The 19574-nt window shown below is 39.0% G+C and overlaps 1 protein-coding gene across 6 annotated transcripts in view; it reads right to left on the bottom strand.

Annotated features, from left to right (window-relative positions):
• Positions 1 to 19574, bottom strand: part of RERE (arginine-glutamic acid dipeptide repeats) — a 428266-nt gene that overhangs the window by 173513 nt on the left and 235179 nt on the right. For all 6 annotated transcript variants that reach the window (XM_033843759.2, XM_033843770.2, XM_033843768.2 and 3 more), the window contains one exon: positions 370 to 475. In XM_033843759.2, coding sequence (XP_033699650.1) covers positions 370 to 475 — 106 coding nt within the window. The remainder of the gene's footprint in view (positions 1 to 369; positions 476 to 19574) is intronic.

Below are 19574 nucleotides of genomic sequence, written 5' to 3'. Positions count from 1 at the left end.
AGTTCAACAATACAGATCATTAAAAAGAAACAAAATACAATTCTATAGGGTTTTCAGTGTCATTAGTTCAGCATTAGGTGAGAAAAAGGAATAAAAAGATGAAGCTACTTTTATTTCCAAAGAAGATCTATCACTACTCCTAGTTTAAGGGAAAGATCTACTAGCACATGATCAGGTTGTTTCTCTTTTAAGGCAGAAATAGTGAAAGAACTCAGCAAAAAAAAAGAACATTCCAGTAATGTCTATTGATAAAAAGCTTTTTCAGTGAAAACTTTTCATAGTGGTTATCTCCATTTAATGAATGTTTTCACAAAGAACTTTGCCCAAAGCTAAGAAAGTGTAAGAATCAAACCAGAAGGACATATTTACCATTTTCATTATGTCGATCCTGAACCAAATGCTGATACACAGAATCTGGAACTTCAGATTGACGGTAGTACCATTTGACGTTCATGAGTAGGTGGTCCCTCTTACTCTGAAAAGGAAAATCTAACAGCATTAGGAACAGGATTTCGGGTGCCCACAGGTGCATACCATACCCATGATCAAAAGCCCCGGAAACAGGTGGACAGGCAGAGAAGGAGACACACAATTACTACCAGGACCACAAAAATACATTAGTCAATTATGAGGTCAATTTTCATTTTTTGAAAAATCCCAGCCACAACACCTCTCTGACTCTATCCCTCGAAGTTGCTTATTTCAGGAAACAAAGGAAACCAAAGTTGAATCTATAAATCTCCCCAGTTTGATTAACTAATTCATTCGATATATTTTTTATTTAGCATTAACTACTCAGTACACCACATGAATACATCCTTCCATCTGAAGCTTCGGTTGTGTTGGCAGATATTTAGAAACTGTTTCAGCACACTGTCAAGGCCATTAAGGGCAATGAGTTTTCCCTGCTACTTTACTGCCACTTATGCTCTATGGCAAACTAACACAGCAAACTATGGGTGGTGAGGAAGGTACTATGAGTCCATGGAGCAGGGATCCTGTCTCATTTATCTCTGAATTTCCCAAGAAGAGAACACCTTGGACATGGATATGAATAATAGCGTTCTATGATGGTCAGGGTCCCATAAATGTTTGTGAGACACTTAACCATCTTATCCCTAAAAGTTAATTTTGTTCCTAGTTCATTCGAAGAATAAAGAATCAAATACTGCCTTTCCATTTGAAGGCTGTGGGGCTAGGGCTTGAGGGGACCATCTCTGTGTACCTGGTCATGAAGCATCTCAATGTGGCAGTGCACTAAGGCTTCCCGGGGCCTCAGAAAATACTTTCCGACCCAGCTGAGGGCCGTAAGGGACTTCCCCAAGGTGAGTGCAATACCACTCCTCTTAGCAGCTTCTACCTTCTCATCACAAGTCAGTGGGTCAGAAATGCACGAGAGCTAAAATTCGAGAAACACCTCACGTTTATACGGGAGATGGCCAAATCCTAAAGTATGTCAAAGGAGCCTTCTCTAATGAAGTAAGATGCTTGATGCTTACATGAGAGGTTGCACAAAGCCTTCACTAAAAGACCAGGAAGGCTCAAAAATATTTTTGCTAAAATATGTAAGCCATTCAAAGAACCAGAAAGAAAGCAACTGCCAAAGGTCTTGACTGAACTCAGACGTGAAGAAGCGCTATTCCCAAGTGAGTTCCATACACGCTAAGGTCCTTACTTCTGCAATGAACTGTGTCAAATATAGGGCATCATTACTGGTTTGAATAAAAGAGACTGCATACAAAGAATAATCCTACAAAATGGGTACTTCTTAGTTTTTATCAATTTTTCACTTTTATATTCTACACTGTTTATACTGAGGGTGGGAAAAAGAGGACAAATCAGTACGCTGCATAAAAAGAATACACTTTATATATAGTATAGGGGTTTACAGACAGAGCAATTACTTCCGGCAAGGGATTATGGAGGAAGGAACATCTGACCTGGGAAAAAATGGGAAATATTTCAATGAAATTTTTTCTAGGCAAAGGAGGAGACCTGAGAAATACACAAAGATAGAGAAAGTTCAAGACATATATAAGACACATGCAAGTGGTCCATCTGCATGCAGCACAGGAAAACATTCTGCATGATGGTGAGGGGAACCTGAATCCTAGCTGGAGTTTGGCCTTTAGTGGTTTTTTAACTCTCTGGGACAAATGGGGTCTTCTATCTGCACTGCTGACCAAAGCCACAGGCACTGAGGCGCAAAAGCCCAGGCCAGGCCGAGGGAGAGCAGCTAAAGGGCTCCAGTACCTTCCTGAGGCAGGATGATAAAGAGCGCACTCATCAGGGAAAGAAGGAGACACACCAGGGGAGGGGCAGGGCCTGTTTGGCAGTACTCAGGGATAAACCCGGTTAAGTAAATACACTGTCCAATACAGGGCTTCTCAACCTAAAAACTACTGACATTTGGTGCAGGCAAGTCTGTTGCGGGGGCCTACCCAGCGCACTGTTAGATGCGCAGCAGCATCCCTGGCCTTCAACCACTAATGCCAGCAACACTCCTCCCTCATCGTGACAACCAAAGACGTCTTCAAATACCGCCAAACGTCCCCTTCGCGTGCAAAACGCTCCCAGGTGAAGCCCAATGGTCTGACAGTTTCCTTTTTAAGGAAAGCTAAGCCAGAATGGTAAGACTAAACTCTAATTCAAGCACTACTGGGCTGGGCTGGTAAGTACAGGAAAGTCGGTCATGGTTCAAATCCCAACTCCATCACCTCCCTGTTACATGACTCTGAGCACATTACTAAGATTCTCTGAGTCTACCCTTTTCTGTAAAACAGGATTATCGAAACCTACCTAAAAGGACTCATGAAAAAACTGAAAAGATGGAAAAGCATCTGTAACTGAGCAGGAACTCAAGAGACTATTGCTTTCTGTTAGTAGGTGACTCTAACCAGTGTTTCACAGAAAACTTCAAGAACTTTGCTAAGAATTGTAGGAGTGATATCTTCTCCAGAATATGGTTTCTTTCAGGAGATGACAGCGATGTCTAGTCACTGAGCTACTAATGGATGCTTCAACACTCACAGCACAAAGGAATTCAGATCTGCTAGCACTCCTAGCAACAGTGTTCTAAAATTTATACTTTTACGTACTTCTGTAACACACCGAAGATGTATGAATACCAAATGACCAGACGAAGATACTATGAAAAAAGAAAATTACAGGCCAATATCTTTGACTCATAGAGATGCAGAAATTCTCAACAAAATATTAGCCAGCCAAATCCAACAACACATAAAAAAGATCATACACCAGGACCGAGCTGGATTCATCCCAAGTTCACAAAGATGGCTCAACATACGCAAATCAATCAATGTGATACACCACATTAACAAAAGAAAAGAGGAAAACCACGTGATCATCTCAACAGATGCAGAAAAAGCGTAAGATGTGTGAAAACGTGAAGGGCAACAGAAATAACCTTTAAAGGTACCATAATCACACAATGTCTATTTTTCAGAACCAAGCCAGTGATTCAGGTGACGTTTTGAGGTATAATACCTATGTTATCTTCTGACCCAGGCACACTTAATGATTCCACCCACACAAAATTGCCATTCTAGTTTGTTTGTACCTAGATTTACCACTCCTAAGCCTTTACAAAGGGAGTTGAAAGCCTACTGGATTTCCTAATGCAATACTACCCAACAACCAGGGAGTGGCGGCATTGTCTTTAAAAAAAAAAAAAAAGCCTCCAGATTCTGAATCCCACACATGGCAAAGGCAGGCAGGCTCAATGTAAACAAAAGTTCTGAACGAATGTAAGTAGCTCTAATGGACACAATCTTCCCAAATAGGCCAGGAATTTAGGTAAAGATTAAACGTCTATAAAGGGAGGCACCGTGTTGTTTCAGAGGCACTAGCCTAAAATCAGGTAATCTAGGATTTTGGTACTGTCCACAATCACTAGTTAGCTGGGGGTGACCTTAGTGAAGTCACCCAGCCGTCTGACAAAGTGAGGGACAGAACAAGATGATTTCTATGGTTTGGTTCCATCTTACATGCCTATGTTTAGATTTCTTCCCCAGACTTAACCAAGTAGATAAAATAGGATTGGGAGAGCACCCTTATGTTTTCTCTGTATCACACAATGGCATTAGCTCACATTACCATCCTAAGGAGTTTCAGGAACTAAAACGTCATCTTCCACGGAAGCTGCCTACTACGCGCTAAGGAACAGCACAAGGGAGCAGAGGGCACCCCCTCTCCCGGTACTCGCTCCCTCAGCCGTCAATCATGGGAAATCTTCATCTTCTTTACACTTTTCACTAAGCTAAGAATTCTGCTCAAAATCACAGAAAATTAAACGCAGACATGAACTTAGAGATCATCTGATTCAACCCAAACCATCTGGGTTTGGGGCCAATTACCTCACCAAGCCTCAATTTTCTCATATATAAAATGAGGAAAAATAATAGTCTATATATACCTCGTTAGGTCATGAGGATTAAATAAATGAATATAAGTAGAGTGGACTGGCTCTCAATAAATGCTGGATAGTACTATCACTGTTTTACAGATGAAGAGAGGATTAAGCTGTATCAAGAGGCTGGTTATAAATTCTGCTTTTCTCAGATCCAAAATTATGCTCATAATAGCAATACAAAAGTAAATCCAGTAGCAAATTAGAGGGAAAGTTTCTTCACTTTTGCAACAATTCAAGAAGCATGTCAAGTATTTCTAACAAATATGCCTCATTATTGACTAGTGATATAATTGGACAACTGCATAATGGTCAAAGTGGTTATAAATGACACATTTTAAACACAATGCTGAATGAAGAAGGAAGCGGTGAAAAGCTTCCCATGTGAAGGCATCCTGGGGTATATTTCTGAACACAGAGAAGAGCCCACTGGGAAGTAAATATTTCCCACCATTTTTTCTTTAAGGAGAGAGAGATTGATCTGACTGCGTCCAGGTGGTAAGATGCACCAGCATTAAGAGAAAACCACCAAACCAATCTGCTTACAGTAAGGTTTCACAGGCCCTGTGCAAAAAAGGAGAGGAGCTGATTCTGGGTTGAATTATGGATTTGTCCATATCCCTGGCCCAGATTTCTTGAAATAAGGGATGAATGTAAATTTAGGGAAATAAAGAGTTTAACAGAGGACAAATCCCATCACCACCTGGGTTTAGAAAAGACAGCTTAATGGTAGGTGTTCAGCAGCAGAATAGGGAGGATTTCCAGGTATTTGCATGTCAGGCAATAGGTTGAGAATTAATGAATTAAGAAGTCAAAACTGAAATTAAACATTGAGAAATAAGATAACTGAGAAAGGCAGACTAGAGGGAAAGGGAGGCAACAGAGACCAGAAAGGAAAACAGGAGGCTGCTGCTGAGGGACACTGGTTCACTCCGTCAAGAGCGCACACCTCAACTACCCCAAGTACAAATACACAAGATCCAAGGCCGAGAAGTCAATTTCCCTTCCCAGAGATCTTTCATGATTATTAATATGGTACTTTCATTGATTTTAAATAGCCAATCTGTGTCCTTCCTAGGACCAGTCTTAATTATCTTCCTCTGGGGAAACATTTTTACACAATATAAAAAAATAAAAGAAGTGCAGGGGTGCGGAGGCGGTGGTGGTGAGGATAGGAGTTCATTAATGACCAAGTAGACAAGTGCAGAGATCACCTTTTCAATGGTCTTTATTCCCAACCAGAATGAGAACAACAATAATTGTATACTCAACCTGCATTACAGAAGAAGGACCTTCTTTGCTCTATCAATCACCTACCAGGCCTTGCCAGATTATCAGGGCTCCCAAAGCCCTCCAAACAGGTCATTCTAGTCCCCCCACTGTTATTAAATGTGACAGAAGGATCAGGGCCAAAGACAACCCAACTAGGATATGAAGGTGGATATCATCACATGAACAATTTTGCAAAGTCAAAATAATCTGCTAGAGATAACACAGAACTTCCTTCACATTCTTAACTGCTTAGTTCTTGGGAGCGCACATTTCAAATAATGGAGATCTAGATTCAGAGTCAGGTGAGATCAGACCAAAATTCTTGTTTTATAAAGCCAAAATGGCCAGTCAGGTTTTTCCAGAAATTTGGGAAATAGAAATAGCTAACATTTGTATATGGCTTAAGAAGATTCCCTTTGGAGAAACAAAATGGTGAAAATAAGGTGAAGAGTTACCCTTCCAGGGTGCTGCACGGCTGTTTTGAAGTTGTATTTCAACCCTGCTGAGTCTACCTCCACCAACAGGGTGATGCCTGTTGGGAAGATCACCCTCAAAAAGACCTTGGGGACACAGTCTTAGTGGCTTCAACCATTCCTGACTCTGGGGGAGGGGATTAGGGACAGACAGTAGGGTCTAAGATCACCAGTCTTCAAAGGCCAAGTATAACTCCAGGCATATGCACAGGGGAATCAATCTAAAGATAAGCTTTCGGCACTTCCCTGGTGGGGCAGTGGTTAAGAATCCGCCCGCCAATGCAGGGGACACGGGCTCAAGCCCTGGTCTGGGAAGATCCCACATGCCACGGAGCAACTAAGCCCGTGTACCACAACTACTGAGCCTGCACTCTAGAGCCCGCGAGCCACAACTACTGAGCCCGCCTGCCTAGAGTCCGTGCTCCACAACAAGAGAAGCCACTGCAGTAAGAAGCTCGCACACCACAACGAAGAGTAGACCCTGCTCACCGCAACTAAAGAAAGCCCGTGCGCAGCAATGAAGACCCAACGCAGACATAAATACATAGATAGATACATAGATAAATTTAAAAAATAAATATAAAGATAAGCTTTCTGTACCCGTCAGAAGATCGTCATTACTCAACTATGTGGATGAACATGAGGACTAAGATGAAATCAGGCAGGAAATATCTTGTAATATTATTTCAAACCACTACGCTACTCCTAACATAAGACACTAACCGTGTAACATTTTCTATATCTATATATTTATATCTAAATAGCTTTATAGCCATTACAGCTCAAAAGGCCATCAAAGAGTTATAGGAATACATAAGTGCCATCAGGGCTCAGGCCATCAAGGTCCACCCATCTCAGAGTTCTGCTCTCACACGGGTACCAGGAGGTTAAGCGAAAGGCTGCAACACTGACTGCAGAGTCTTGTTCTCAAAGAAGAAAGGGCTCTGAGTATCTCCTACAAATAATCACACTATCATGTACAAATCTCCCTAATACACTGAGACATTAACTAAACATTTTGTTTCCTTTTATTCGAGAGGGTATAGTAAGGGCAAGTATACTTCTTACTGACATCGACTAAACAAAGTATCCACATTTGTTTTGTCCTAAAATGCCCTTTTCCTCCCCCTTCCTCAGGTACGTGCACTGCCCAATGGTGACTGAACTGATCTGTGAAAGAACTATGACTGCAGCACGTCTCCCTCACGGGAGCCACAGCACTTGAGCTTCCAGCGCAGAAACTGGCTTAGTGTTGTGATGGTCAACTTTGTGTGTCAACTTGACTGTGCTAAGGGATGCCCAGACAGCTAGCTGGTAAAACGTTATTTCTGTGTCTGCCCACGTGGGTGTTTCTGGGAGAGGTCAGACTTTGACTCAGTAGACTGAGTAAAGAGATCTGCCCTCCCCAATGTGGGCGAGCATGACCCAATCTCTTGGGGGCCCAAAAGGAACAAAATGAAGAAGGAAGAGCAAATTTCTTCTCTCTTCTGGAGCTCGACATCCATTTTTCCCTGCCATCAGCCATCAGAGCTCCTCTTCTTGTGCCTTCAGACTCTGTGACTTAACACCAGCAGCCCCCCTGGTTCTCAGGCCTTCAACATGAATTTAATTATACCACATGCTTCCTGCTTCTCCAGCTTGCAGACAGCAAGTTATACATATACTAAGGGACTTTCGACCTCCAAAACCTCATGAGACAACTCCTATAGTATATATACATATATCTATCTCTCCTATTGGGTCTGTTTCTCTGGAGAACTCTGACTAATACAAGTGGCTACTTATCATGTACTGATTGGCATTTGCAAATGGACATCACCTGGAACTACACAGGGGTCTACTCAGAACTAGCATAATGAATAAAATAGATAAAAATAGATGAAAGAAACAAGCAAACCATATCCATTTGATTAAGGTGCTTACTGCTGTTAGGCCCTAGAATCAAGGTTGTTACAAGCTCATTTTCCAAACCGGTGGCACTCAATCCAAAAGACTGTTTTCAAGAGATTGCATCAGCATCTGGGTCTGTGCAGGAGGATTTAAATCATCTGGAATCCGATGGCGAAGCAAGAAGGTGGAACTCTGGGAGGGCAGATGACTTTTTACAATGTTTACAACCAAGATGTGCAAATAACTGGTTATATCCAAATCCCCAGAAAGATGATGCTACTAAAAATGTGCTGACACACAGGCTCCAATGATCAGAAATAATTTTCAAAATCACTGTTTCTTAATGATGTCTTGTCTATTAATGGTAGGACCAAAAAGGTGCATGAAAACAAAATTCCCTCTCAACTGCTAACCAGGGAGTCAAAACTCAATAAGACAATTTCTATCGGGGATTACATTACGGATGAACAATGAAATTTTCAGACAATGGATTCCTGTATTTGCAGTGGCGAGGCCAAAACTGAGTACAGGGGTAGCCCTGGGAAAATTCGTACTTCTTGGCCTCACAAGATAGGGAGACAGGGTCACTAGGTAACCTCTGCTGTCCTTGTCTTCTTAAACTGAATAACAAGTTTATGTCACACACACATAGATAAGCCACAGTTAAAGGGGGACTTAGCATATGGGGACATATGCAGACATATATAACAAACAAAAAGATATTCCTATAATTTCCCACATGAATCGTGTTGATGTACACCTGACAAAAATACTAAATGTCAGATTCAGGATTTAAAGGGTCCCAAAATTCAGGCTGAAGGGTAAGCTAGAAAGATGGAATTTCACAGACCGATTAAGTCCCTATACTTGGATCCCAAAAATCTGCAGCCCAAACCCAAAATAAACCCCTTCCTAAAAGCCAGTATTCTTTCCAGCAATCATGATTACACCAGATAAATCTATAACCACAAATTTTCTATTTGGCCCAAAAGATTTCCCCCGTAACAGAAAATAGCTGTTTATAGGCCGCACCATAAGAAATCGCCCCATTCCTCGTAATCCCTACTAAATGTCATTAAACGTTCCACTGAATTTCTTTCTTAAAAAATCAAGCCCAAATACTACAAAGTTTAACATGTTTGCAATACGCTGGTTGTTGTTTGGTGATGGCAGCAGCGACTTTACTCATTCTGGGGGAGTTAATTACTTCTTGTACATGACATAGAAAAGTTACAGAACTCTATCACAAATTAATGATGGGGCAGGAGTGAAAAGCAAGTTAAAGAAGGGGCGGGCAGAAACTGGGCTGTAGTCTTCCAAAATTCTCTAGAAATTTCACAAATTTACTATGACATTATTTTAGAAATAAAAATTACTAACTTATGATTGAAGATACATAACACAGATCTTACTATTAAAAACTGATGCTGAAATATCTTGAAAAGATTTCACTGAGTCAACGTGTGCTTTACCGAAGTGGTTCTCAGACTTCTTAGACTCAGACTCTCATCAAAATTATTGAGGAATTCCAAGAGCTTTTGTTTATGTGGGTCATATCTTATCAATGTTTACTATATTAGAAAATGAAAATAAAGAAAAATTTTAGACATTTTTAGTAACTCACTTAACAACAACCCCATTACATGCTAATGTAAATAATTACAACAAGCAACTATCCTTTTAAAACAAACTAAATTTAGGAAACCAGTAATAATTATGTTTTTACAAATTTCTCTGATTCTTGGCTTAAGGAAACAGATTCTCATATCTGATTCTGCTTCAATCCGTTAAGATGTATCACACATCATTTAGCCTTTGTAAAGCCCCACGGTACACTCATGAGAGAATGAAGAGTGCAAAAGGCAAATGATGTCTTGGTATAATCATGAAAGCAGTCTGGCCCTGCAGACCCACGGACCATAGGTGAGAAGAGCTGCTCTATGCGATGAAGTGAACAAACTACACAACAGTCCCAGACGCCTCCCTCTCAGACTCTGGTAGTTTAAACAATTTTAGCAGGCTCCCCAAATGGAACCATGGCTAGAATGTTAGAGCACACATGTAGTTAGAAGTCAGAAACTATTAAAAAATAGAAGATTTTATTTTTATTTATACAATCAGACATTGTAATAGTGAGCAGGAAGTTAAACTCCTAAAGAAAATCTAGGTAAGAAGCCTCTTGTTTCAACTTAAGATATTTTTCTTTCTAAAATTTGAGCTCGTGATATTGAGAAATATCTTGATTCAAACAAGAATATAAATAGGGCTATACTAAAATGGTACACTTTAAAACAATGGTGAACCTATTAAGCCGAAAGCATGCAAGGAGAAAATAGGTAGTAACCTGGGTAACTTTTATTCAGCAATTTGCAATTCCAGGCAACTTTGTGGCCATTTCAACAATGGTGCTGCCTCCTACCTAAGAAAACTTGACAACATGAAACATCAACTTTTAAGAATAAAACAAACAAACAAACCAAAAAAACCCAACAAAAAAAACAAACTTTTAGCTTATCATACTATACTGAATTATCATCTTTTATAAAGATGAACATACCTATTTTATGTGAATCCAGCATTTCCTCTCTTTGTAGGTGATAACCTTTTTGTATCAGTTTTCTGAATTAAACTGCAAAACATACAGCTAGAGTAACACCATAAAACACCTTTTAGAAGCACAAAGATTTTTAGAATTGAGCTTCTGTACTTTTAAGGAACGCTAACATAGGTTCAGAAATTATTTAAATTTAAATAAAGTCAGCCTACAGAGTAAGAATCCAATTACAGCTAACAAACATTCTGAACTTGCCAATAAATAAATTCAAATAGTTTGGTTGAAAAGGGGAAAAGTCAGTAGGAACCCTAAAAATTCAGGTTTTCCTATTTCACTTTATATAGTCAGTTTTAGGTATCTTATTTATTCTTCTCTCCTTTTGACTTAAACCAAAATGAAGACTGTAACCTTTAATACCTGCTAGTCTATTTATACCTGTTCTATCTACAACCATTTTTCTAATACAAACATATGCGCTGACAGCTTATCTCAGTCCACATGCCAGACAACAAAGGCCCGCTGGCCTGCTGGAGAAGAAACGGAAAGCAGGAAATGAGAAGGCTGAGTTAATCCCAGATAATCGATCAGGGTGTTCAGTCAAGTATGAGCCAAGCTGAGGAAATGCTGCTTAAAAGAAAGGAAGAAAATCAAAGAGCATACGACCAGAGCCACGGTTCATTTTAAAATAGGTTAATTTTTGCCAAGAAGATTCCCCATCACATTCAAGCACTAATACAACTTATATAAATGTTAGTAACTTCTGAAGGAGGACCGTTTTCTTTAAAATCCTTCATCCTCTATCCTTTTTCAGAAACGTTTCAATTTGGGGGTTTTGTTTTACTGTTTTGGTTTTGGTTCATCTATTTTTTTCCTAAATCAGCTGTACTGAGGTATATTTTATACACAATAAGATTGTGTTTGATAAATGTGCTGTATAACCACCACCACAATCAAGATCGGGGATATTTCCATTACCACAGAGAGACTCACTTCCTTTAGAATTGATGAAGCTGCTCTGCTGGAAAAGCTTTTGTGCCAGAGAATGCTAGAAAAACATTCTAATCTAAATTCCTTCCCCCATTTTAACACAAAGAGACGTTACTATGAGAGGACCAACTCTTGAGTCAGCTGTGATGCTTCTTTCTACCAGCTGATGCTGGAGAAGACCACTACAGACAACAACCCCACGTTCTTCAAAATCAAATAATTTGCTAGATAAAACTTCTGAGCTGAGACTTCAATGATCTCCTAAAAACCCCAGAATATGATAACAGTTACAGAGACAATAGTTATGAGAGTGAAAAAAATGTTTTCAAATTAGTTTTACAGTATAATTTCCTCAAATCATGTAATCCATATTTAATGAGCTTCCACCAGGTATCAGACCATTGTTCTGGAGCTACATACTGAGGACTCTGGAGAGGAAAAACACAGATAGTCCCAGTCTTGACAGAGCTAACATTCCAATAGAGGGACAGACCCTTTAGCAATCTCTCCACCCTTCCCAAAAACGGTCAGAGAATGGTTAAGTGCTTTAATAAAGCCACTGGCAATGAAATCCGCCACTTAGTAACCATACAATCCCAGGCAAGTAACATTTTGTATACTGTGTTTAATCTCTTCAGGTACTGTCTTCCTTAAAACTAGCTGTCTTTTCAAAAGCACCTGAATTTGGCAGGGAAAAGTGTACTGCGCTTCATACAGACAGAGAACGGGGGTTAGATCACCTTAATAAATCTATACACCATCTCCCCATCCACAGGGACAACACAGAAACCCAAGCCTTTGTCTCTCACTAAGGCTGAGCTTTTGTTCATGAAAACTCCAGAAGGTTTTGTGGTTTTCTGACCTCCTTTACTTTTCTTTTATAAAATGTATTATGAAAAATTTCACAGGCATAAAGGTATAAACATAATATAACTAGGGGCCAAACATATTTTAAGAAATAAAACATAACCCAACCTGAAGAAACTGCCTATACACTCCTTCTAGACAGGTCTCTCTTACTTCCCCCCCGAGGTAAACACTATCTTGAATTTACTGTTGCTCATTCCCACGCAGTGCTTTATACTTTTACTTCATATGTACATACAGCTAAAACTATATAAGGTATCGTTTTGCAGTTTTTACCCTTTACATACATGATACCGTACTCTGACTGCCTCTGCAATCTGCTGTTTATTCAGCATTATGCTTGCATGATTCATCCATGCCCTAGTCCATTCATTTTAAATGATACATATTATATCTATATACAATATGCCACAATTTGTTCAAACATTTCCTGCTGATCGATACTTGGGTCATTTCCAGTTTTTCACTACTACAACCAAGGTTGCTACTATAAGCATTCTTATTTATGTATGTGCAAATCTGTCTTAGGTTTGTCTTTGAATGTTTGGTGCCATAGCTAAATATTCAAAATTAATAGGTAACATTGTTCATAATGTCCTCTGATATCAAAGCCTGTAGGATCTGTAGTGCTGTCCCTGTTTTATTCTCCGTATTAGTAACTTGCTGCCTTTTTTTCTTTCTCTTCTTCATCATCTGTACAGGAATTTAAGTTTCATTAGTCATTTCAAATGAGCAACTTCTGATATTATTAATTATCTTTAATGCACACTTCCTTATTAATTCATTAATTTGAGCTCTTATGTTCATTATTCCCTTCCTTTCCTTGGTTTAAGTTATTTTTCAATTTCTCAGCACAGATACTAAAACCATTGATTTTACTCTACCTTTCTTATTTTCATATATAAGGCTAAAAATCTACCTCTGAGCATATGTTTAGCTATATCCAATAATTGTGATATGTCATAGTTTCATTAATCATTCACTGCAAAATATTTTCTAATTTCCAATGTGATTCCTTATTTGGCTCATAGACTATTTAGAAGTGCATCACTTTACTCCAAACATTTCTGGATATTCCAGGTAATCATTTTGCTTTTTTACTTCTAGCTTAATTCCACTCTGGTCAGAGAAGATGTTCTGTATGATTTCAATCCTCTAAAATATGTTAAGACCTGAATTAAGATCCAACATTGCCATTTCTGGTAAATGTCCCATATGTACCTGAAAAGAATATATATTCTTTGGTTGCCGGGCATAGTATTCTGTATGTATGACATTTAACTCAAAATTTTAAACTGTGCTGTTCAGTATTCTTACTGATTTATAATCTACTTGTTTGCTCAATTACTGAAGGGGATGTTTGAAAATCCTTCTAATTTTCCAAGTAGTCACTAACAGTTTAGGATCAATTGCAGTATATCCATACAATGCATTATTACATAGCAATTAAAATGAATTACTGTAACACACAAAAACATGGATGCATCTCACAAACAATATGGTAAGCCAAAGAAACCAGACACAGATAAATATATACCACATGATACCCTTTACATATAAAGTTCAAAGGCAGGCAGAACTGATCTATGATGTCAGAGCTTAGTTATCATGGGGCTAACTAAGTAGTTAGTTATCATGGGGCTAGTGGCTAGGAGAGGGCATGAGGGTGGTTTCTGGAGTGCTTACAGCATTTTATTGCATGATATGAGTAAACGTTACAAAGAACTTACACATATATTATACATACCTATTACTATGTACAGTGGTATACTACATACATAGTATGTACACCTTAATGATATCACGGGTTCACTTCCAGACCACCGCAATGAAGTGACCAGCGGCAATCAAGCAAGTCACATGAATTTTCTGTTTCCCAGCACACAGGGGCTTGAGCATCTGAGGATTTGGGTATCCACGGGGGGGTCCTGGACCAATCCTCTGAGGATACTGAGGGACCACTGTATAAACAGTCATACACGTTCTCAACTGCTTGTAGAAGAAAGCCATCTACTCCTTTGCCCTCCATACACGCCATACCATCCTTATTCAGAGACCACTTCACCTCAAAAATGCTCATAGTGTTGCTGATATGAAAAGGAATAGAGACTTTAAATATGAAATCTAGAGAGTCTCTAACTGAATACAAGATGTTCCACTCAATGCTACCTTGTAAAACCAGCCCTGAAATAAACACAGAGTATGATCGACTCCTCTTCACCTGGTGATAGACCATCAAGGCTGTATACACACTTAAAAAGGGAAGAAGGTGTTATTAATAAGATATAACTGAAACCTCTCCTGAAAGAAAGCAATGAACACCATTTTCTGTAACCTTTTTTGTCTATGTTTGCTATTTCCACAAACTCCTCTTTGATTGCAGATTATGTGTTTCCTAGAAGACTACTTGGCAGCAAGCTGCTGACAAAGTATGGATGGCAGCCCTCCCTACACACAGCCTTATTAGCATTTCTATTGCTGCACTGCACACACTGGCATTATAAATCACACACACTCAGTGTCATGCACAGTAATCGAACAGTTACCTAACAACTAAGGGTATTACAAATGCACTGAACTAATATTTGAATATATGCTCTAATAATTAAATTCCATTACGGTTTTTACCTTTAAGCCTAAGGCAGCAACACAGAAATCGAGTGCCATCCACAACGCCCTCACATTTGCCATGAAATGTCACTTATATAGTTCACATCCAATTACTGAACACAACCAGCCAGAGCATCTATCACTTACATTAAAACAAGCAGAACCAGGCAGTAGGGTTGTCGGTAGCCATCACGTGGCTTAAATGGATTTCTCACCTTTCAAATATCAAGGGGTCCTCTTTCCCAGAACATCTCACTAAGGGGTTTGGCCTTTTAACAAAGAGAGCTACCCAACTTGAAAGAAACATTCAAAAGGCAGGACATGTTGCAAAGCCCAGCTCAGAGCTGGAGACATCTGCCCCTTGTATTAAAATACAAAATAGTAAAAGATCCTTTACTGGAAAAGTAAATATACGTAAGAAGGAAGCTTTTGTCAAGGCTACTAACAAAGAAGCAGAGTCATATTAATACCTACGGAGTCCTTGCTTTTGGCAGCGTCCAACTGAAATTAGGGAGCCGTCCTGGACGGAAGATCTATTAATCTCCTAGTTTTTAAGAACAGAGAAACCTTCCCTGAAGTCCTTACTTGGAGCCCAAATCTAAAGCAGTTACCAAGCTCAAGGCTGTGCTCATCTGTGTTGCTGTCTGTTATTCACGCACAGTCACCAGGATTAGTGCAAACTAAATTTCACAGGTTCACAGAAAGACACATTAGAGCTCTCCACCGATCACCAATGATGACCTTTAAAACAAGGATCACGATTACTCCCCTAATTCTCTTAAGTCCAGAAAAGCTTTTATTGTCAAAAGAAAACATTAATAGCTGACTCTTAGCAATTACCACATAATACAGTCACCACTTTACCTATTAACAATATTACCATATTCTATAATTTGAGGGAGGCAATCGCTATAGAGGGAAATGCAGGAAATCATTTTCTAGCTCTACCAATGTTATGTCAGGTAGGCTAACAAGAGAAAGTGTCAGAGTTCTAATTGGCAGTAAATAATTATTGAGACATAAAATGAAACAATGCCCAAGAAAATTTAACATGATCATACAAAAGAGGAGATAGTGGAGTCAACTGCCTGGGGAATTTACAGAGGCTACTGCCTCTTTGCATTTATGGAGAAATCAATACCTGGTAACTACACCTCAAATCAGGCTCTAGAACGATGGATCTTAACCTTTGCTAGGCCTTTTGTCTGTCAAGGAAATGCGCATGCCATGCAAACAACTGCAGAAAATGTCTGAACGTTCACAGGCTCCCAGTTTAAGAACCACTACACTTAGCACCACACTGTAACATTTGTTTTTGTACTGTCTGTATCCCCACCCTGCAAATACACATATGTGACGTGACTACCCCAAGCAACAAAACATTAAGTTGCCCTAAAGAGATAACTTACAATACAAAACGTGAAAACCTTCACCTGGCCCTCACGCAGTGAATAACAGGACACTCCTATGTACCAACTAAAGCCAGCTCCTCACCCTTCCACCCATTTGTTATAATACCTGAAGAGGGAGGAAAAGCCTTCTGATGTTATCCTATCAATATGAGGTCCTAACCCTCTAAGCAAATCATCCTAAGGGTAGATTACCCCTAGGTAGTCCACTAACAAATGCTGGCTCTAACAAAGCTAGTTTTAAATAAAACAGTAACTAAAAATAAATGATAGTTTCTAAACAGCAGTACAGTTAGGTTTTCCCATTTTGTGCATTATGTGTAAATTTCTCAGTCTACGATATCACAAACTGAGGTTTAGCTATTATGTAACAGAGACAGAGAAATAAGGATTACTGTCTTGTATTAAAGCAGAAAACACCATGAATGTCTTCCTTGTCCCCTCTCCCTCAAGTGTCATAAACGGAGTCTAGTATATTTTTAGTTGATAAAGCCATGATGTTACAGCATGTAGTTTATACTGCGACATCTCTTTATATCACACAGATATGAAGTAGTCAGAATTAGGTAAGAAAGGTGAAACACATTTAAAGAAGAAGAATGTACCAAAGAATCATATCTTTACGAAGGTTCATAAAAATTACATTCAAAACTCATCAAAACTGAAGCTTCTTACATAGCAGAAATCCACTGTCTCTTAAAAATCTGGCCACATTTATCCTGCATTTTTCCTGAGGAAGGCAAGATACAGAACAGTTCCTAACTCACAGCATTTCGAAAAAAACAGACACTGCCGTGACATTTTCTTGTAAATATATTTGAATGAACTCTTAAGAAAAATCTTTCCGTGATTTTTCCCACAAAGCAGTCCACAAAAATGTATGCTACATAAAGCATGAACTCAGAGCTTGCCATAAAAATAAAGTCTTCCCAATTAACTCTGGGAAAAACATAATATTATCTAGGTATAATATTCCCCTTCTTAGAAAAAGGACATATTCATAAAGTGGACTACGTGATAAATACATAAAAATTTAAGAATAAACTGCTCTTCATGCACAACTGAATTTTTATATAAAAAAATCAATAAAGTAGCTAGTATATGAAAAATAAGGCATAGAGGAATTCAAACTAGTTTGTACCTGCAGGAGCCGGCATCTTCCAGAGGCTGACTATAACAAAACAAGATAGAAGAGGCGAAAACTAACCAAACATAAATAGCAAAATGGAAGGACACTTCAAAAATTAACAAGATGATGTGAAGTAATTCGGCAAGATCTTCTCTTTGAAATTCATCATCCTAGCACGGGATGCTCTATAAACAGCCCCTTACAGAGGATAACGGTAGGCAAACTACTAGGAGCAGGTGTTCGATATTTTAAACATCTAGAAAAAAAATTCATGAATAATAACCAAGGTGACAAAAAGTTCACAGCATAGCCAGACAGCCTTTAGTTATGTTTACCACGTAACTTGGGCCATTTGCTTTGGAATTCACCTCATGCAATACAGTGAAACCAGCTTGATACTGGTGAACAAAACCAAATGTGAAACCTCTGATTTAAGTTTTACTCTCATGTATTGTATAATAAAATTAAAATGCAATGCCAATAAAATTTGGATTAAATCCAAAAACTGCAGTTTTATGAAACAGCATTTGTAACATTTACACTTGCCAAACTGTATAAAATGTTTTATAATCTGCACTCAATTTTAAAAAGTGAAATATAATTTCCATACAGCAAAATGCAGAGACCTTAGGTACACTGTTCAATTAGGGTTTTTTTAATAAATTTTTTTTAAATTTTTTCTTTTGAGGGGGCTGCATTGGGTCTTCATTGCAGTGCATGGGCTTCTCATTGCAGTGGCTTCTCTTGTTGTGAAGCACAGGCTCTAAGCACACAGGCTTCAGTAGTTGCAGCACGCGGACTCAGCAGTTGCAGCATGCGGGCCCCTAGAGCGCACGGGCTTCAGTAGTTGTGGCTCGCAGGCTCAGTAGTTGTGGCTCACAGGCCCCAGAGTGCAGGCTCAGTAGTGGTGGCACACGGGCTTAGTTGCTCCGAGGCATGTGGGATCTTCCCCGAGTAGGGATCGAACCCATGTCCCCAGCACTGGCAGGCATATTCTTAACCACTGTGCCACCAAGGAAGCCCCTCAATTGGTTTTTATGAAGATGTACATAGATCCCCTTATAACCCAAGTCCAAAACAGTTCTACTCTTCCAGAAGGTTCTCTCAAGCACATTCCCACTCAATCTCTACCCTACCTGTAGAAGCAACCACTAATCTGATTTCTATTATAGAGACCAGGATAGATCTATATATTTAAATTTTAAGAAACTGTCAAAGCTGTTTAAGTGGTTGTACTGTTTTCATTCCCACCAACAAAGTTGGAGAGTTCCTTGCCAGAGAGGCAACCTTGATAATCAGTTATCAGCCTTTTCCATTTAGCCATTCTAGCGGCTGTATAGTGGTATTTACTGTAGTTTTAACTTACATTTTCCTGATGACTAATGATATTGAGCACTTTTTCATGGGCTTATCCTCCAGTCATATATCCTCTTTCTTAAAGTGTCTCCATATTCAAGTCATTTTTAAAAACTGAGTTGCCTTATTATTAAGTTGTAGCAGTTCTGTTTGACGTTTTTCATGTATCCTGGATTCAATTCCTTTCTCAGATTTGTGTTGTAAACATTTTCTCACCGTCTGAGGCTTCCCCTATGAATATTAACAATGTCTCTTGATGAATTCCCTTTTTTTTTTCTTTTATGGTTAATACCTTCCATCTCCTCTTTAAGAAATCTTTGCCTCCATCAAGGTTGTCAAGATACATAATTTTTACCTTATATTTAAGTCAATGATCCATCTCAAATTGACTCTTACGTATGGTGTGAGTTAGGGTTTTGTCTTTTGTTTTTGCCCTATGGATATTCAACTGTCCCAGCCTATTTGTTGAAAAGACTTTCCTCTTCCCATTGAAAATAGCTTGATAGTATATGTGTCGATTCATTTAAATCTGCATTCAAGAAATAAAAGTTACACCTTAGCCCTTGAGATCACTGGCATCTTGATCTCACTTTGTATG

Source organism: Tursiops truncatus, chromosome 1 (assembly GCF_011762595.2).
Source record: "Tursiops truncatus isolate mTurTru1 chromosome 1, mTurTru1.mat.Y, whole genome shotgun sequence".
Classification (NCBI taxonomy): Eukaryota; Metazoa; Chordata; class Mammalia; order Artiodactyla; family Delphinidae; genus Tursiops; species Tursiops truncatus.
Note: the sequence above shows the minus strand (reverse complement) of the source record. Positions and strands in the feature narration are given on the sequence as shown.